Source organism: Molothrus ater, chromosome 8 (assembly GCF_012460135.2).
Source record: "Molothrus ater isolate BHLD 08-10-18 breed brown headed cowbird chromosome 8, BPBGC_Mater_1.1, whole genome shotgun sequence".
Classification (NCBI taxonomy): domain Eukaryota; kingdom Metazoa; phylum Chordata; class Aves; order Passeriformes; family Icteridae; genus Molothrus; species Molothrus ater.
In genome coordinates, this window is record NC_050485.2 from 3739510 (window position 1) to 3760371 (window position 20862).

The 20862-nt window shown below is 44.9% G+C and overlaps 1 protein-coding gene across 6 annotated transcripts in view; it reads left to right on the forward strand.

Moving 5' to 3' along the window:
- Positions 1-20862, forward strand: part of RNLS (renalase, FAD dependent amine oxidase) — a 69369-nt gene that overhangs the window by 26312 nt on the left and 22195 nt on the right. For all 6 annotated transcript variants that reach the window (XM_036385991.1, XM_036385990.2, XM_054515637.1 and 3 more), the window contains exon 5: positions 17283-17456. In XM_036385991.1, coding sequence (XP_036241884.1) covers positions 17283-17456 — 174 coding nt within the window. The remainder of the gene's footprint in view (positions 1-17282; positions 17457-20862) is intronic.

The following is a 20862-nucleotide window of genomic DNA, read 5'->3' on the forward strand; positions in this document are numbered from 1 at the left end:
ATTCTGAGCTGCTTTCACCATATCTGGAAAATGAAATATTTTTTTAAAAATTTATTAAAAATTAAATATTTTCTATGCTGGTGAGAGGAGTTGGAAGAGATGGGAGAAATCAGGGGGCAAACATGCTCAGTGACACTGAGGATGTGGCCAGGATCCCTGGCTGGCCCTGCAGGATCTTCCCACAGTTTCCCCAGGGACAGGCAAGTTCTTCTGCAATTAACATAATTGAGTGGGAAAGCAAGAATCCTGCTTGCCTCGGGGTAAGGAACTGTGGGATTAAACCTAGACACATGCAGGGGAGGCTCTGTGCTCTGGGAACATTCCTGCTTGGGATAGGTGCCCTCAGTGTGAATAAATACGTGTTTGTATTTATATCCCAATGCTCAGTGTGCTTTACACACACATTCTGCATTTCTCTGATAGAAGGGTACTGAGAGCTTTTTATATTTATCAGACTCTCTCAATCTTGACCCATTTTACCAGCATATAACAAATTCTTGTAATAAAGCATCATTTTCTAAAAGCCTCCTTTTTTTTTCCCTGATGAGCAGGTAATTCTCTGATTTACTTTGGGCAAAACTTGGGCTCTGAAGCTGTGGGCAAAACTGGAGGGAAGGCTGCAGAAAGAGGGGAGGCTCTGTGCTCTGGGAACATTCCTGCTTGGAATAGGTGCCCTCAGTGTGTTTTACACACAGATTCTGAATTTCTGGGGTACTGAGGTGCTTTTTATATTTATCAGACTCTCTCAGTCTTGACCCATTTTGTCAGCATATAACAAATTCTTGTCATAATCCATAATTTTTCCCCTTTTGTTAGAATATTTTTTTCCTGATGAGCAGGTGATTCTCTGATTTACTTTGAGCAAAACACAGGCTCTGAAGCTGTGGGCAAAACTGCCTTGGGTGAGGCCAGGATATTTTAATGAAAATCATAAAATATTCCTGACACGGGATCTTAATTCTTCATGATCTCTTTGAGCCAAAGCTGAATTAAACCTCAGACCTTGAAGTCTGGTTTAAAATCCCTTTTTAACTTTGCAGCCAGCAGTGATTCCATGGCATAGCAGGAGGTGTGTGCACCTTGGAGCTGCTGTTCCAGGGATGCCATCCCAGGAAAAAGGAAGGGTGGGATGGCAGGGAAGCCCCCCATGGGCAGGCCAGTGGGTGCCTGGTGTTCTCTGCAGAGCTCATTTGTTGTGGAAGCAGCTCTGCTGTTGTGGCGCCTGCTTTCATTAAGGCTCTGACAGTATTTCCATAATAAACCATATTTTAAAAGGGTTTATTACTCAACTGTAAAATCTGCTGCAGGCTGGGACTTGGACTAGGAAAGCTTCATTCTTTAAGTGTTTGCTGAACTTGAAAAGCTATTTTTTTTAAAGAAGTGTGGCTGCAAAGAAATCTTTCTTTGATCATATAGATGAAATCTTTATTTATAAAAAGAAGAGTTTGCAGTCCTATAAACAATTGAAGTGGCTGATGTTGACTGCATTGCTTGGGGTATTTTTAACCATGAAATTTCCATTATGGTCATTCTGCAATTTGAATACTGATGTATCTTATTGTGTGTGTGTGATGAAAAGTAAAAAGCCCCACTTAGGGCTGGGGCTTTAGTGCTTGATGGATTTCAAACAGCAGAGGAGAGAATTGCTGCCTGTTCATAACCTTCCTGTAGATCCCAACAAGTGGAGGAAGGGACAGTGTGTTAATGCCAAGCAAAACTGCAACTTCTCCACATGTTTAGGATGCACTTGTCCCGCTGTGCTCTGTTTTCAGCCAAAGGCCAGAGTCAGAATAACATCTTTTAATGAGGGAAGTGCATTATGGATGAACTGACAGAGCAGACCAGGACATGATTTTTGGAAAGAAATTTTTTTTCCAGATAAGTGGACAGGATTTCTTAGTTGTGTTATGTGGGTGGGGGTTTTTTTGGTTTTTTTTTCGGTTTGTTTGGTTTTTTTGGTTTTTTTTTGGTTTTTTTGGGTTTTTTTTGGTTGGTTGGTTGTTTTGGTTTTGTTGGAGTTTTTTGTTGGTTTTTTTTGTGGGGTTTTTTTTTTTGGGGCCTGTTTTTTTTTCTGGTTAGTCAGGTGAGAAAATGCCTGCAGATTTTCTCACCTGACTAACCAGAAAGTGTCCTGCAGAAGGGACTGAGCTGTAATTGGTTTTCCCTTCTGCACTGGTTCTTCAGAGGTTTCTGTAGGACCAGAACCCAGTGCCAGTAGGATTTCACCAGAATGCTCTGAGACCCAACAAGGTTTTCCTGGTGTTTTCATTCCTCCAGAAGAAGTTTCCTCTTTTGGGTTGGCTGTTTAGGTTGAAAAGCTCTGCTGTTACTTACTATGAATGTGATAACATTTAGCTGCTTATTCTGGATTATATTGAGGCATACACAACTTGATCCAGGGAAGAGACCTAATTCCCTGGAAGCCTGGACCACTCACTTAATGGGTTTCTGTTGCCTTTGTGACAATCCTGAGTTCCACAGAATGAAGGGATTTGTCAAAAATAAGTAGTTTCCAATCCTAGTGATTGAGACTGGGGCTGCAAGAGTTGTTTTTTTTTTTTCTGGCAGTTTTTGTCAGAGAGCTTTGATTGTATCATGCAGCTATTCAAAACTAGAAATGCTGTTTTTACAGCTATCATGATAGTATTTTTCATGTGGTTACAGTGGTATCAGTTTTATTCTGCAGCATCTGGGGGATTTGGTTTTGGTTTGATTTTTGTTGGGGTTTCTTTAATCCAGAGTTGAAGAGTCACCTGAAATACTGAGCTGCTTTGACCATGTCTGGAATATTAAATTAAATATTTTCTGTGCTAGTGAGAGAAGTTGAAGGGAATGAAGAAGTCAGAAGGCAAAGATGCTCAGTGCTCCCAGTATTCCCAGTGCTCCCAGTGCTCTCTCTCATTGCTCCCAGTGCTCCCAGTGTTCCCAATGTTCCCAGTGTTCCCAGTGCTCTCTTTGCTCCCAGTGCTCTCTTTGCTCCCAGTGTTCCCAATGCTCCCAGTGTTCCCAGTGCTCCCAGTGCTCTCAGTGCTCCCAGTGCTCTCTCTCATTGCTCCCAGTGCTCCCAGTGTTCCCAGTGCTCCCAGTGCTCCCAGTGCTCTCGTTGCTCCCAGTGTTCTCGTTGCTCCCAGTGCTCCCAGTGCTCTGTTTCCTCCCAGTGCTCCCAGTGCTCTCTTTGCTCCCAGTGTTCCCAGTGCTCCCAGTGTTCCCAGTGCTCTCATTGCTCCCAGTGCTCCCAGTGCTCTCTTTGCTCCCAGTGTTCCCAATGTTCCCAGTGCTCTCGTTGCTCCCAGTGCTCCCAGTGCTCCCAGTGCCCCCAGTGCCCCCAGTGCTCCCAGTGCCCCCAGTGCCCCCAGTGCCCCCAGTGCCCCCAGTGCTCCCAGTGCCCCCAGTGCCCCAGTGCTGCCAATGCTCCCAGTGCTCCCAGTGTTCCCAGTGCCCCCAGTGCTCTCTTTGCTCCCAATGTTCCCAGTGCTCCCAGTGCTCCCAGTGCCTCCTGTCCAGGCTGTCCTGCCTGCAGCTCTCTGTGCTTGGCTCAGCCCCTGCCCAGCCCATCAGGGCTGTGATGTGTCTGTGTTATATTATATATATTATATATATCATATATATACATCATTAAATATTGTATATATACATCAGGGATGGATCTCTGTGTTTCCTGCTCCAGGCTGTGCTGCAGGAAAACCAGAATTGCTGGCAGGGGTGGGGGAGTCACTGGGCTACCTTAGACTGGGGAAATTGTGTTTGGGTCTTGGCTCACATCCAGGCTGGGGAAGGAGAGAGGGTGCTCCTCCCAAGCCTGCAGGGTAAAGAACTACTTCCTAATATCTAATCTAAACCTAATATCTACTTTTAACCTTGCCTTCTTCACTTGAGGCCATTCCCCCTTGTCCTGTCCCTCCATTGCCATGGGGAAAGTGCTTTCCCAGCTCTCTTGGAGCCCCTCTGGGCTGCTGATATGACAGGAGAGACTTGGCAGGGGTCTCACAAATTGTTTAAAGTTTGGAAATTGTTCAGTCAGTGCCTTTTCCCTGCCCTCCACAGGCCATCCCTTCCTTCCCATTCTGAGTGGAGCCTGGTCTCTCAGATGACAATAAATCACATTTGGGTTCCCCTCTGACACTTCAGCAGAGAAATTCATTCAGGGTTTGCAGAAACCCTCAAAGATGGAACACCAAGTAGTGAACCACCTGCTTCTGAGGACTTTCCTTTGCAGTTGTTGCCTCTTGAAGTGTTTTTCTGGGGCTGGCTGATCCTCTTAGAGGTGGGAATTCTCTGTCTATAGAGAAGTGCCGAGCCTCCTTACTGACCCCATCTCCCAGACATCTTTTTTCCCCCAGCTCCTTTTTAAGGTCAGAATTTGTCATTTCAGGATGAAATTTAAGCTCTGCTCCTCCTTGCTACTCCAGCTTCCTGCATGGAAGGTACAGATCCTGCAGGGCTGCCCACTCAGGCAGACTTTGGGCCATTAGCAACTTTCCATTGCCATTTGCTTAATTGTTTGTGCACTTTTTAAAACTTCTTACCCATCTCTGCAGGAACCCACTAAAAACACCCACTGGCAGCTCCTCACCCATTTCACAGGATCAAGGAATCACAGGATGGTTGGGTTGGAAGGGACCTTAAAAATCATCGCACTCCAACCCCCTGCCACAGGGCAGGGACACTTTCCACCAGACCTGATTGCTCTGTTCAAGCTGGCCTTGAAAATTTCTGGATTTATTGTATTTTTAGTCTATTTTAGCATGTCTCAGCTCCTGGTGGGCCTGAATAATTTTTCAGTTGGGTTGTGTGTTGTCTCAGCCTTTTCTGAAAAGGTGGAATGAGCTCTGAGCTTGCTCGGGGCTGGTGGTGGTGCTGAGCATTCAGTTACAGAATACAGGAATTTTTTAAGTCATTATAGGGACTTTCAGCTATTCTGCTTTTGATGGAGAGATCTGCTATGGTTCTGCTGTTCAGAAGAGTAAATAAAACCCACAGAGCATATTTGGGAGGAGAACAGCAGCTCTCTGGATGCTTCTCTTCAGCAGTGGCAGTGGAAATCTTTAAAGAGACTTTCAGACGTTCCGCACCGGCCAAGGCAACTGGAATTCTGAAAGTGTGTAACCCAAAATAAAACTCCCTGCCAGTTCAGTAAAAGGAGCCATCCCATTGTTCCCTCTGAGTTCAGGGAGACAGAACATCTGGCAGAAGTGTCTGTTAATCTCAGTTTTTATGTGAGCCTTCCTTCTGGCCTGCCCCTCTCTGGAAACCTCCGTTCTGTGTTTTCCTCCTTTACTTTGGGTTTCCCTTGATTCATCCTTCACTTGCTTTTTAAGTACTGTTCCCTAAAACTTTGACACTTTTCCCTCAACTTTTTTTGTTTGTAAATCTGTTACCTCTACTGTATTTTCTGTTGTCTTTTCCTCCTGTCCTGTTGCCTTGCATTTAATGTTATTTTTCCTCTGTACAAACTGCCTTGCTTTTCTCATCTGCCCTTTTGCTTCTTTCCCTGCTCCTTTATCCAGTCCCAGTTTTTTCCCCTTTTCCCTTCTGCCTATCCCTTTGTATCCACTTCAGATTCTTCTTCTGCTGGAACACAGCAGAAATTATGTTTTTCCCCTCTCCCTTGCCCTTTTAGTTGCTGAAATATGCACATAAGAATTCAAATGGGCTTCTAAAAATAGCAAAAGGATAAAACTGTTTGTTTCAGCTTTTCAGTCTTTGCTTTATTAGAACTTCTGGCAGGAAAGGCTCAGAAAGTCTAGAACTAATTCAGCTGCAGGGAACAAAAAAAAAAAAGGCAAAAAAAAAAAGCAGCCAAATAAAACCTAGAAAGAAATATGGCCACAACTTATTCGATTTAAAACCACCCAGAATAAAACAAAAGCCCCAAATTTCATGTGTGCTCTGTCTATGGACAGTGTCAGTGTGGCATGTGTAATCCCAAGTGGCATTTTATATCCTTGATTTCTGTCTCTTGATTTCTGTGAGGAGGTTTGTTGTGTTTTTCACAGTTCTGGTAGCTCAGATGAAACCCAGCAGAGCTTGGTGTGGGTTTAAAAAAGGAGAGGTTTGTCAGGGCCATTTTTAGAGGAGATGAGAGTCATGTAGAGGGTGAAAGATCTGATGGATGAGAATTCCTTCCTGCAGGAAATGTCTGTCCAGGCTGGCACTTGTGGAGCCCTGGCATTTTCCATTGTCCAAAAGCTTCTTCTTCCCCAGCAAGAGGATTTGCTTTGTAAGATGCTTAAAGAATTCTCAGATGAAAGTAAATGGATTTGATTTTTTTTTATTATCATCCTGTACACAATATTATGAATGTTAAACTTTAAATTCCATCCAAATTTGGATCTGTAGATGTTTGTGAGGTGATTATAAAGATCCCCAGCCCTGTGGTGCTCCAGTGTTATGTAGCTTTATCTCAGGATGAGGATTCCTGAGATTGTGTGTCCCAGATTCTCCTGGACTAATTATTACAGTGCAGAAACCTCCTAAAAATAAACTTTCTCATTAGCTACTAGGTTTTATAACAACTTTTCTCTTCAAAAAAGTTGTATTTTCCTCTTGGAAGAATAAACTTTATGGCTTTATTTCCTTCCCCATAACCCCCTGAAGTACTGGTAAGGCAGATAGGCACAAAAAAAAAAAAAAGTGTTTGGAGTGAATAAAAGGCTGAGACAGGGAGCTTTTGGATATGATTATATATAAAGATTATATATGTGTATATATATCTATATAGATATAAAGATTATATATATACCTTTATATATAATCATATATATATATTATATATATATATATGATTATATATATGAAGATAATCACAAAAAGCTTCTAGTGCCGGGTACTGGAGTTCTGTGTTTGTATATATATTATATATATAAAAACATATATATTTATATATATAAATATATAGATTTATATAAAATATATATAAAGATTATATATTATATATTTAAAAATATATATTTTTATATAAAATATATATTTTAATATAAAATATATATAAATATTATACGTGTATCTTGATATATAATTATATCTATATCTATATCTATATCTATATATATATATATATATAGATATATATATAGATATATATATGATTATATATAAAGATAATCACAAAAAGCTTCTAGTGCCAGGTAGTGGATAGTGGAGTTCTGTGTTTGTATATATATATATATATATATATATATATATATATGTGTGTATATATGTATATATATATAAATGTTCTGGTTTTGTATATATATAATATAGATAAATATATGTATTTATATAAAATATATATAAAGATAATCACAAAAGCTTCTAGTGCCGGGTAGTGGAGTTCTGTGTTTGCACAGGCAGAATTGTGGTGGATTGTATGGAGCAAATATTTGTTTTCTCTGGTGATGAGGAGGGAAATGAGTGTCTTTGCCTTGTGTCACCTCTCTGCCTTATCCCCTGCTTTCTTCCCTTTAAACCTACTGCACCTCCCTCCTGCTTGTCTTCCAGGTGTTGACAAACCAAGCTCAGTTCTCTTGGCTGTGTCTTAGCAGGATGAGAATTTACCCTCTGAAATAATTTGTATGCCTTTAGAAGCTTGAAAGCCTCATTGGGAGTTTAAATTACATTTAAATGGATTCAGTGTTTCAGCTCGTGATGAGATTTCTCCCAACAGCAGAAAATCACAGACTTCCTCCAAATATAATTTAGGGTTTTTTTTATATTGCAAATATTTGTGTGTGATTTGTCATTAATTTCCTAGCACCACTGGCATGTCCCTGTGCCAGTGCCTTTCCTCCTTTCTCACTGGTGACTTTGTCATCCTGATCTTTTTACACATTCCACAGCAGGTGGAATGAGCAGTGGGATTTGATATTTTGTGAGTTTTCAGCTCACCCATCCAAGGGAGAGCACAGAGCTTTATCAGATGGGAAAAAACATCTTTTTGCTGCAGCTCTGCTCTCCTGGGGGGCTTCAGGAATAGAATCATAAGTTGGAAGAGACCTTAAAACTCATCCCATCCCAGCCTTGCCATGGCAGGGACACCTTCCCCTGTCCCAGGCTGCTCCAGCCTGGCCTTGGGCACTGCCAGGGATGCAGGGGCAGCCCCAGCTGCTCTGGGCACCCTGTGCCAGGGCCTGCCCACCCTAATATCCCACCTAATCCTACTTTCTTCCAGTTTGAAGCCATTCCCCCTTGGCCAGGCCCTTGTAATGAGTCTCCATCTTTTTTTGTTGGCTGCTCCAAGCACTGAAAGGTCAAAATTTGGTCACCCCAAAGCTTCTCCTCTCCAGGCTGAAGAATCCCAGCTCTCAGCCTTTCACACTAAGACTGCCTTCAGACCCCTTTTCTCTTTGGGATTTGTTCTCTGCTGCAGTTTTGTTTTTTTTTTCCTTCTTTGCTTTCATACTGCTCTGTGCTTTCCTGTGGTGGAAGCAGGATAGATTGGGCAGCTGATAAGGTATTTCCTGTCAGGAATCACCTCCATAAGGGGATCATTCTTTGCAGATTTAATAAAAGAAAACCATAGTAAATTCTGGTTTTGTTTGTACCATCGTGGCTTGCATCTCTTGGAGAAGTCAGGTGTCCAACTTATTTCAAGGTATTACAAATTTACTAATCAGGTTTTTATTCAAGCACAGCATATTATAAACCATCAAACACTTTTCTGATGCATCTATCTGAAGAGACAATAAATGTCTCACTGTTCTCTGTCATAACAAAAAAAAAACATTCAAGACTTGTCTTACTCCTAATTTGTTATTTTTTTTGTCTAAACCAGATCCAAAGGGAGGATCTGGGGAATGTATAAATATAGGAATAAATAATATTTATATATTTATATATAAATATATAAATAATAGGAATCTGAACAGGAAGAGGATGGTCTGAGATTTGCTCCAGTACTTCAAGGTTTTGCAAAATCCCCATCAGCATGCACTGAGGTTCTGCTCAGGAGGGGGTGGAAATGAGCAGAGCTGGTGGAGGACCCATCTGAGGATGGTAAAATACAGAGGCAACTCCAGGCCAAACCCCTGGAAGGAGGAGAAGCAGCCTGGAAGCATTTAAGCTAAATTGTGTGACAGATAGAAACTCACAGTCATTAATAATATCAAAAAAGGGAGGCTGTTTATGATGAATTGAGAAAACAAAGCTTAATGCTGAGAATGAGCAGTAGGATAGACATCCAGAAATTCCCTACAGATGTGCAAGGTCATTTAGCTCCCCAGCAAGCATTTTTCTTAACTAAGTAAGGCAGCAGACAGGCCCTTCAGTATTTAACAGAGTCTTTCCTTAGCAGTAAAAGCCACATGGGAAGCACAGCTGGACTGCCAGGGAGGAGGGGATGGCAGCAAAACCCTTCTTGGCTGTGCCTTCCACTTCAGCTCTGCCTTTTTGGGAGGAGGGGGATTGCTAATTCCCACAGCATCAGGAGGAAGAGCATCATAATTCAGATTTAACAGGAGGAAAGCTGTGCCTTGGGGAGGTGACCATGGGAGGGAAGGAGGTGGCTCCTGTGCAGGTTCCTGCTCTTTGTGCATCCCCTGGAGTGCCTGCAGCTCTGCATTCCAGAGGCTCCAGAGGTGATGGGGTGGCTCAGAGGCCTGTGGCTCCTCAGCCTGGAGGAGACAGCTCTGTGTCAGGAGTGTGGAGCTCTCCCCAGCACTGGAAAGCCCAGGAAGGCTGCTTGGAGTGACTCAGAACATTCCCAAAAGCAGAGGTCCAAGTAGAGGCAATACTGAAACTTACTAGTCCAGCCTGAATGGGGGGGAAAAATCCCCTACAAGTCACCCCAAGGGGGTTCTTTTCAAAGTTGAATGCAATTTCTTTGACTTTTTATGTGCACAGCTCCACCCTGTACTCCTTCCTTCTGCATCCTCCTGGTAATGAACCAGATGCACTTTAAAAAGAGAAGAAAATATGTTAATATCTCCTCTTAAGTGGAAATTTCCAGAGGCCAGCTGAATCCTTCCTCAATAATTAATGCCTGAAAGCATTTTCCTCCAGTTCTTATTTAAATGGAAATAGCTTTGGTGTCTGATATTGTAGAGCTGCACTGCACTGCCTGGTATTGCTTTTTACAGGGCTTGATGTGAGCTGGGCAACAGGGAAGGGTTTCCAGGAGTCTGCCTTTACTGGCACCTTGTGGGAGAATCCCAATTGCTGTGTCCCAGCCCTACAGGCCATTAGGGTCTTGCTGCAGCCCAGAAACCACAATCATCAGGCAGATCTAATTCAATTTATTTATGTGTTTCTTCTGCCCGAGTCACAGCACGGAGCAATAATCCAACCTCTTGCTTCGTTGCCTTGAAAAGCTTTTCATGCTATTTCAGCAACTGGTGGAATATTTAAGGAAAAGAAATCCTCCTGGCTTTATCATTCAGCTCAATGCTGTGTGTACAGTAGGTGAAGAAGTTATTTGCTAAATGTTTTATGATGGTGATTATGTAAGTAATGAGCTTTGTACGTTTTGGCACCAGAGAGTACCAGAACTGTGTGGAGTACTTTGGAACTTGATGTAGGAAGGAAGCTTAATTTGCAAATTAATCCAGTTTCATCTTCCTGCTGTGCCCTGTCATTACAGAGGACTTAGAGGAGCTTCCTTCCTACATCAAGTTACAGAGTAACTTCTGCAAATTAATTTGCAGATTAATCTGGGGGAAATGTGACAATGAGCTTTATTTTTTATAGCCAGGCTTTTCCGAGTCTCTTACCTCAGAGGTAAGATCTTACATCTATGTAGAGATCCCCGAATAAATCAGATTTTCTTAAAGATGTCTTTGGTTTCTGTCAACATCAGTGCCAGCCACAGGAACTAGTTGGGCTCTGTGAGAATAACACAGTAAAAATGTGGTTTTGTATGGAAACTGGATTTGCAGTCCTGCTAATCTGCCATGTGTATCATCTGCATCTCCCTCTGAATGCTTACAAAGCAGGAACTGGAGTGTACACGTGCATTTTATTTTTTATTTGAGCTTTTTTGACTAATTTCTCAGGGTTCTTTCTAAGTGAATCTAAATTTCCAGGCATGCCCAAAATCTCCTGGAAAATTCTGGGCTCCTTAATTCCTTGCTGGAAGGAGTTACTCTCTACTGGAGGCTGCACAGCCAAACCAAACTGGAAGAAATTTCCCAGCTGAAATGTGGGTATTTTGAACCATGACAGGACTGGCTTCCTTTCCCCAGGCAGGTTGTGCTGTAACCACAGGAAGGGTTTGGGTGCTGAGAAACACTCATTTATTGTCTTCTCCTTTAGTTCTACTTGCTTATAAATGTCATATCCTGTTCTTCCCGGGGTGGAAGCTTAGCAGAGGTTCACATTTTGAAGTGTCATTAATTTTGGATCAAAACCATGGATGCAATAACCCACAGGGAGCTGCATTTCCATGCTGTGGTGTGTGGGCATTGCACGACCAGATTTTGGGTTGAGAGTCAGCCTCTGCCCTAGCTGCTCATCCCTCCAAATAACCAGTTATTGGAAAATTGAAAAACTGTTTTCTTTATGAATACAAACATGAGGAAATGTGAATATGATGACAGCATTTGCATTAAACCCACCTGAGAGTGAGCATGCTGGCTGGAGAGAGCAGTGTGGAGCTGTGTGTAATGCAGGGTAAAAATACGGAATTGGGGATGGAGGATAGTGGTTTGCCAAATTTAAAAATTTAGTTGTCTGTTAAAAGTAACAAAAATTATTATTGCTTTGGAGAACAGAGCTGGTTTTTGGGTTTTTTTGGAAAAAAGTATGAGTTGAGCATTGAAGTGTTTGGCAAAGATGCCACAGAGCTTCTCCCCTGGTTCCTCATCCCTCCTCTTTTCTTTTTAATTTTTTAAAATTTTTTTGCCCTTCAGGAGACAGGAGTGGGTGGCTCTCAGCCCCTGTGCCAGCTTTGCCCCCTGTTCTAGGAAAGGTGCAATTCCATTCCCCTGCTGGTTCAGAACTTGAACTCGTGTGGTTGTGCAGATGAATGGAAATGTTTCTAGTGAAAATGCAAGGTTTTAGTTTAATACTGAGTGAGATACTGAGGACAAGGAGCAATGGCCATAAACTTAAACACAGGGTGTTCCACCTCAACAGGAGGCAGAATTTGTTTCCATGAGGGTGGCAGAGCTGCCTGGGAAGGCTGTGGAGTCTCCCTCTCTGGATTCATCCCAAGCCCACCTGGAGGTGCTGCTCCTGTCTTGGCTGGGGGTTGGACTGGATCATCTCCAGAGGTCCCTTCAGCCCCAACTCTCCTGTGATTCTGTGAATTCCTAATCATCTCATCAAGAGCAGCTGATGGACAGTTATCCAAGCTTAGTTCTCAAAATCAGAAACTTCATTAAAAAAACTCAGTTGTGCTGCCTTTTTCTCCCCCAGCATCTCTTCTTCATCATCTACATTTCTACATGTGCCTTTCCTTCATGTGCCACAGACTTGAGATAACAAAGCTTTGTGCCAAGTGAGCCAGGGCTGCTGTGGTTTGAAGTAATTATTTAGGTCCTTGTTCTTGCAAATACACACATAGAGGTGAGCAGGGTTATTCCAGCAGTGAGAAGAATATCACAGCAATAACTGCATTTAGTGACCATTTCAGTGCAGACACAGCCATGGCTGGTTTTAACTGTTACTCTGCCTTTTTAAAAATAAAAAAAAAAAACAAAACCAACCCAACAAACTTCTGAGCTGTTTGATAAGGAAGCTGGATTAAAAGTGGAGCCTTTCTCATAACCTCTGCTCCCTCCCACGCAGAGCAGCAGCGGGAACGGGCTGCGGCCAGCGCGGTGGCACAGGGCCAGTGGCATGGCCACTGCTGAGAGCCTGGCCTGCAGGGCCTGTCCTTTGTCCCCACGCAGCTGGAGAGCTCAGGGCAGCAGCTCCTGCCTCTGGAGAGCAGTGGGAGAGGTCCCTGCTGGGCAAGCAGAGGTGCCCATCCAAGCAGGCTGTGGTGTGTGAATGAATGCTGTGATAACGCGCCAGCCCAAGCCACCTCCTGAGCAGAGCTGTGACAATGAACTGTCCCTGCAGATATCATCTGAGCTGCCCATTCTGCTGGGTGAATCTCTGGAGATCCCTCAGCCTGATACCTGAGCTGAAAATAGCTTTGTAGCCGTTTAACCACAGTTTCCTTTTCAGCTTTCAGAGCAGTGGTGGTCACTGGGCACTCACAGATGCCCTGCCACCAGCAGAGTCTGGGTCATGTGTGGGGATTTGCTGCAAGTGGAATCTTAAGCAAAGCAGGCTAAGGAAGCCACAAAACCTCTTGGGGCATAGGGTCAGTGGTGGGGTTATTGAGGGCATAGCTGTGAGAGAGGCAGGTGGTCACTGAAATCAAGTGGGAGGAAAAATGAAGAAGGTGGAGGAAGCTGCAGGGTGGCTGGGCAGTGACAAAGTCACAAAGTTCAAGCCAGGCTCTAATGCTATTCCCATCAAAATGGAATTATTAGAATAAGAAATTTAGAGTGAAAGAAGTTAAGGTGAAAAAGAGCCATCTTCTCCTGAAGTACAAAGTCCAGCATCCTCATATTTTGCAGTTTTTATAGCACTTTCATTCCTTCAGAGTACTGCCAAAGGGTTTTTTTTTCCTTACTGCTTTGGTGGCTGGTCATGTCTATTAGCTCTAGATTTAGTCACCTTGGCAATACCTTAATAAGGGATTTTGAGCATTCTAGACAGTGGCTGCTGTGCACTAAAGCAGAAGATAGTTCTGGCTGTTTGTTACCCTTTCTTGGAGCTGCTGATTGTCAGGATGCAAAATCCCCCCTGCCACTCAGCAAGGCTGGCTGGTGAAACAAAGTGAGGGTTTTCCCTCTCATCCCTGGAAGCCTTTAAAGCAGGATCTTGGTTTCTTTGCCCAAGTTTGCCCCGACACCCTTGGGGTCATGCAAGATCTGGCTCCAGGCGTCCCAGCTGAGCTCTGATGTCATGTGGGGACTTCATGGGGACATGAGTCCCCAGAAGCTTTTAGCAGTGCTGAATTAGCAATAGTGAAACTTTCCAAAACAAGTCTTGTTTTAAATACATCTCACATGGCAGCATCTGGTGTTCCCTGCAGTCCTGACATGGTTTCAGCTCCCTGAGTCCTGCACTGAGCCGTGGTGGCTCTTGCCCATCTCTGCTTGCCCAAAGGTGCAGCAGGGAGCCCAGCCCTTGCTGGATTCTCTGACAATGGCCAGGAGCTGCTGGTGAGGGATGCAGCTGTGCCCTCCTGCAGTGCCTCTCTGCAAAGCAGGGTGTCTTCCCACTGCCAGAGGGCAGGGCTGGATGGGATATTGGGAATTAGGAATTGTTCCTGGCAGGCTGGGCAGGCCCTGGCACAGCTGGGGCTGCCCCTGGATCCCTGGCAGTGCCCAAGGCCAGGCTGGATGGAGCTTGGAGCATCCTAGCCCAGTGGAAGGTGTCCCTGCCCATGGCAGAGATGATTTTTAAGGTCCCTTCCAACCCAAACCAGTCTGTGATTCCGTGATGTTGCAACCTCCTCCTGCACTTTCTGGCAGAAAGAGCAAAAAGCCCAGGGTGAAACCTTGATCACCCCAGTCAGTTCCAGGCTGTTGGAGCAGCTGGGTTTATTTTTGCCTCCCTGGCTCTGTGTGGGAGGCTGGGCTCCCTCCTTCATGGCATGGTGCCCGTGCTCCCAGCCTGCCAGCTCCAGCCTTGGCCCTGATGGCATCTCTGGGTCCTCTCCTTCCCACAGCACCAGTGAGGCAGCGAGGTGACATTAAAGCCCTGGAACAGCAGATAAAAGGCCCTGGCTGTATTTATTGAGTGTTACAGATAAGTAATCCACTCTGCTGTCAGTGTCTGCAGAAACAGCAAATAAAGTATACATGGCCCTTGCTTTGATGTGATGAAATCTCCAGAGGACACTCACTTCAGTGGTGCTCACAGTGCAGCTGGAGCTGAGTCTTGCAGTGGAAAATACAAGATTTTCATGTCTTCATGCATTGCTTTAAAAATATCACTATGGCTCTATGCTGGGCAATTCTGTGTTCTAAAAGCTTGGGTTGTTTTGTTATTTTGGTTTTTTATTTTTTTTTTCCCCAAAATGTTATTAAAATCATCGTAACTGTTTTTGTTGGAAGGGGAAAAGTTAATAGTTATTTTGTGGTTTCATACCCAGCGTTAAAACAACAGTCTGGTTTTCATTTAAACCAATCAAAGTATGGAAATTCAAAATGAAGGTTCTCTCCATGTCCTTAGATCAACTTGTTGGCCTTGCTGAAATGCATAATGGATGGAGCAGGGGAAAAACCTCAATCCTACAGCTCTTAGCTTTGTTTTTGCACATAGCTCAGCTTTTTTTGTTGCTGGATTTCAAATTTGACGTCACTTTCTTGCCTGCCTTCTCAAGCTATAGAAACTTCCTCCATTTGGTAAGTATGCAGCTGCTCAGAACCCAGTGAACCACAGACTTTTTTTTTTTTTTTTTTTGAAGAACCTAAGCAGTAGTGAAGGAAATTAGTTGGCAAACACATGTTGGTAATTGAATTAATGCACTTTCAAATTTTCAAATTTTGGGGTATGAAGCTGACTGTTGGGGATGATGGGTTTTAGTCAGTTCTGGTTTATGGTGTGGTCAGAAAGAGACCAGAGGCACAGCTGGGGCACAGAAAACCCCAGGCAGCCCCAGGGGAGCAGCCCTGGGATGGGGTGCTGGGGGATCCCCATGCTGAGGGATGCCCTGATGTGGCCCCAGTGACCTGGGACAGCTGCCCTGAGCCTGGCCAGGGCTCCAGGGCCCTCCTGCTTCCAGCCTGCAGGTTCCCTCCCAGCTCTGGCTTAGCCTGGGGGTCTGGAGGAACCTTTTTTCTCAGAAAGGGGTGCTCAGGCCTTGGCAGGGGCTGCCCAGGGAGCTTTGCAGTGCCCAGCCCTGCAGGTGTCCCAGCAAGGGCTGGAGGTGGCACTCAGGGCTCTGGGCTGGGGCACAAGGTGGGCACTGGGCACAGCTGGCACTCCATGAGCTGGCAGGGATTTTCCAGCCTCAGGGACCCAGTGTGAGCTCCTCTGGGGTTCACATGTCACCAGGTGAGCAGCCTGTCACTGTCCCCAAACACCTGCAGGCGCTGGGCACTGCAGCCTGTCCTCAGCCTGTTTCTCCTCCTTTCCCCTCCCCAGGTTTTGTGCCTTGGTCAGTGTTTCTTTCTACTCTCCCCATTTCTCTGTTCCCCAGCATATTCATGGGGAAGATGTGAAAAAAACTCCCCAAGTTTTTTCAGGTTTTTTTTTTCCCCTTGGGGACATTTCAGGATGGGTTTCTGGTGGGATTTGAGGTGGAATCTGACTTGTGATCCTCTGATATGCTGGGCATTAGGTCAGGCTGATGGGGGAGACCCACCAGGAGCCCCTCAGCTGGGAGAGCTGGCAGGACACAGTGCTGTGCCATGAGTTTGGTCAGCCTGCCCCATTGTGGGGTGAGCTGTTCCTTTCTTCATCAACATCAGCAGAGCTGTTGTCTCTGCTGTGTGCTGCTCCATCTCACAGAAGCCTTGGACATCCATCCAGTCACAGGAGGAGAGAGACATGGGACTGAGCTCCACAATTAGCCAAGCTGGTGGATTTCCCTGTGGCATGAAATTAAATAGTATTTGAATGCTCACCGTGGGGCTAATGCTACTTTGTGCAGCTTTTTATGAAGATTACAAAATTGCAGCAAAAAGCAGATCTTGCTGTAATTAGAAGATAGAAGAGTTAATCATGGGGAGGAATTAGGATTCATGCTTGCTCTGAAATTTTCCAAACTGCTTTAAAATTCCTTCAGCTGAAGGAGCTGAACTTCACTCTGATGCTTTTGCAGGCTGAAGTGTGGTTTTCTTCATTCATTTGAATTGCAGCACAGAAGTCACAGGGCTCTTCTCCCCAGAGGTTCAAGAGGCTCTGAGTTCATTTTGTTGATATGTGAAATCATTTTGGTGCTTGTCGAGCCATAGGACCATTTACTTGATGTCCTTGAGGGAACCCAAGCATTTTATTGCTATTTATTCACCCTTTGAGAGAAGATTTGAAACAAAAAGTCACCAAAATCATGGAAATTTCAAGTTAGAAGGGAGAGCTGGGTGATGAACCCCCAGCAGCTGGGGGAGGGTCGTGTGTGAAGGACACACTCCACAAAATGCACCATTAAAACTTCATGAAGAGGTGTCCCAGAAAAAAAAAATACTACAAAGCACAGGGCTTAATACTAAATTCTTAGTTTTAGCAGTCTGGTCATTTTCAGGAAGGAATAATCAGCTTAACTGCAGCATTCCCATATTTAATGTTCTGAGCGGAGAGGGATTGTCTGATTTCCTTTTCCCCTTTTTTTATTTTTTTTTTTTTCTCTCTTTTCACAGTAATTAATGAAAGTCAAAAGCAGCAACTGGAATCTGTGAGCTACTCATCCCGTTATGCCCTGGGACTGTTCTATGAGGCTGGCACAGGGATTGGTGTCCCCTGGGCTGCTCGCTACGTCGCCGATAATCCCTGCGTGCGCTTCATCTCCATCGATAACAAGAAGCGCAATATAGGTCAGTGCTCCCATTATTCCCCTTAAACACAGCCACAATGGAGGGTGCAGAGCATGAGAAATGCTGTTTAATTGAGTGTTGCTGTTCTGAACAGAGGGAGTGTTTAACTCCAGTGTTTAACTCCCGGCCGCGGCGGATGGCGTTTCATGTCGCCTTTGGCCTGTAATGAAGCACACAATGAGAGCGGGCTGGCCCTCAGAAAATCAGCCCCCAGCACATGGTTTATGTTACTGCCTTTATGAGACCAGTGGCAGGGGATTGGAGACATCAAAATGTTGCTATTCCAAGAAAGAGCTGGGGTTCCTTTGTTTGAACAGTGATCCGTGCACTCGCCGCTTTGTCTCCTGTCACCCATTACTCTGCAGCTCCTGCTCTCTCCTCAAGGCTTTGGAAGCAAGAATGACTTGGGTAATTGGAGCTGCTCAGCCCAGTTCAGTCAGCCAGGCTGCTTCTGTGACCTGGGAGAGTCCCTGAAATGGCTGCATGTGCTTGGTAGGGCTTGGAGAATATTTCCCCAAGACAGACCCTTCTCCTGTCTTTCTGGAGGATGGCAGCTGAGGACGTGTGTGTTTTATTTATTAAATGTGATTCACCTACCAGGAGTGGGGCTGGCATAGAATAGCTCAAGAAAAAACACCTGCAGACCAGTCAGAGTCACAGAATCCAGCATGGTTTGGCTTGTGAGGGACCTCAAAGACACAAAGTTCCACCCCCTGCCATGGGCAGGGACACCTTCCACCATCCAGCCTGGCCTTGGGCACTGCCAGGGATGCAGGGGCAGCCCCAGCTGCTCTGGGCACCCTGTGCCAGGGCCTGCCCACCCTGCCAGGGAACAATTCCTCATTCCCAATGTCCCATCCAGCCCTGCCCTCTGGCACTGGGAAGCCATTCCCTGTGTCCTGTCCCTCCATTCCCTGTCCCAAGTCCCTCCCCAGCTCTCCTGAAGCCCCTTTTAGGCCCTGGCAGGGGCTCTGGAACTCTCCAGAGCTTTCCCTTCTCCAGGCAGAACACTCCCAGCTCACTCAGCCTCCTTCTTATAAGAGAGATTCTCCATCCCTCTGTGCAAGCACACATTTGTTGTTTGCCCTAAGAATTTAGCCTGTTGATCTGAAAAGAGTGAAAACAAAACAGAAGAATGGCTGGACTGGCCAAAATAAGGATGCAGCCACCCTGATGTGCTTTCTCCAGCAGAGACTTAGGTGAATATGTGAAAAAAGAGCCTAAGGAAAGCCAAATACAGAGTGATATTTTTTCCTCTGGCATTGTCTCCTTGTTCCTGACAGCGTTCAGCTGGAGATTTTCTTGCATCTGAGATTCTGTTGCCATTGTTGTGTTCAACGAAAAATACCTGATAATTAATAGGACCTTCTGATATTGTCCTTCCCAGTGTCAAGGAGGAATTCACCCATACTTTCCCCACCTCTCTGCACATGTGATCTCAAAGCCCCAGCACCAAGAACAGCAAATATGGAACTGTGATGGAATTATCAAACAGCTTTGCTGTCTCCAGATGCAATTAAACCAAGAACAAAGCACATTATTTGGGGCATATTGTTAACAAATATGTAGAAAGTACCAGAACATCAGTGTTGACACATACCTTTCTCACTGAAAATTTCCTTTGAATTGTGGGAGAGTTCTGTTTATATGAGCAAATTTTTCCAAGAAGAACAAATTGTGTGTGTGTGTCTCTTCCTAGGAGACAGGCTTTAGACAGCACAGGCAAGGGAGGTTGAGTGTGAAATTTATTTACATGTGAAGTCCTGCAACCAAAACACATGAATAAAAAGTTCCTTTATGCTTGTTTTAGCACATATGCAAGTATTTTGCATCTGCGTTTTTCTTCCTGTGCTTCCTCTGCCCTGCAGAAGATTTCAGTGGGAGGCACAGGAGCACCTCGCTGTCCCTTTTAACTCCACTCCACTCATCATTTTCCCACTTTTTTGTTCTTCAACCTTGATTATTTGGACTCATCTGAAGAAGAGGATAGTGACAACCAAAAAGTAAACATTCAGAGAAAGCAGAATTGCTGGGTGAGGCAGCTGAGATCTTCCAGGGCAGCCATCATTCCCTAAAAGCCGTCACTTTCTCCAGTTGTTTCTTCACCTGATGTACCCACAATAAATGGAGGCTTATCTCACCCTCACTGGCACCTCAAATAATAGCTTTTTCATAAACAGCCTTGAACAGTAGAGATCCAGAGAAAATAACTAGCTGGTAGTTGTGCCCTGCAGAAGGTTTGGAGCTGGATGATCCCCAATCCGTTTTATGATTCTATGATCCCGTGAGCTTTCTGCTGAGGGACTCAGAGAACATCTCCCTGAAGCAGCTAGTCCAGCCCTCCAAGGCCAGCAGCAAAGGCTGTTGGAAGCCCAGACTGTCCTTGTCACTTGTCTGAGATGTGGCAGTCCCTGCCTCGACTCAGTAAAGCAGAGCCATCCAACTCGTGGGCGTTGCACCAGTGAAACCCAAACCTGGCCTCGTTGTTGTAATCACACAGCAGGGTGGGTTTGATAAAGCAATTTCCCTGGTGCCACCAATTCCTGGTGTAACCAGGAGCCTCCAGGAGGGAAGGCTTTTCCCAGCAGCTGAGGATCCCAGCTGCTGTGGGCAGAATCCCATGCCTGCTGCAGAGGTGATGTTACGTAAGGGAGAGCCCACCAGAAGCGTGTGCTGAATTCCCCGTGTGGCGTGCATGAATATTAAACACTTTGTGGGATTGGCTGCCTCAAACACCCCATCCATATTTATACCAGGTCGGGGGGGACACTGGGAATTCTCCAGCATCAATTATTTCTGGAATACTGCAGTCTTTGCATCTCTCTGCATTCCAGGAGGACTAAAGATAGATGACACATCAAAGGGGAAGTGGTTCCTTTCTTTTGCTCCAGGATTGTGGGGTTATGTAATTCAAAGGGAAGATCTGCCTTGCAGGTTTTTTGGCATTGTATAATTCCTGAGTAGCCTCTTCAATTTTGAAATGGAGGTTCCATTCCTTCCTGAAATAAGAATTTTCAGGAAGATGAAGGAGTTAAAGAACTGTTTAAGTTTTTGCCTTTGTTACACAGCCAGTTGTGTTGTAATCCTCTGCCAGCCCTGCCTGCCTCTTAGAAAAATAATCAGAAACTGTTGGTAAGGCTAATGAAATGCTGGGTTTCTGAATATGAAAAAGTTAGTGCCATTCTTTCCATGACTCCTCCCAAATGTGCCTTCTCAGGGAGTAGATTTTATTCCAGGGAGAACATGGGACCTTAGGAACCACGGGAATTTTTGAGGATAACGGGGAAGCTCACTGGCCCTCCTCCCAAACAGCAGCATGGCATTTTGAAAGTGACCCTCCACCTCTCTTGCTCTCTAGGTGTAGTAAAGTTGATCACTGCTCTTTTTGAACTTTTGGGTAGGGTTT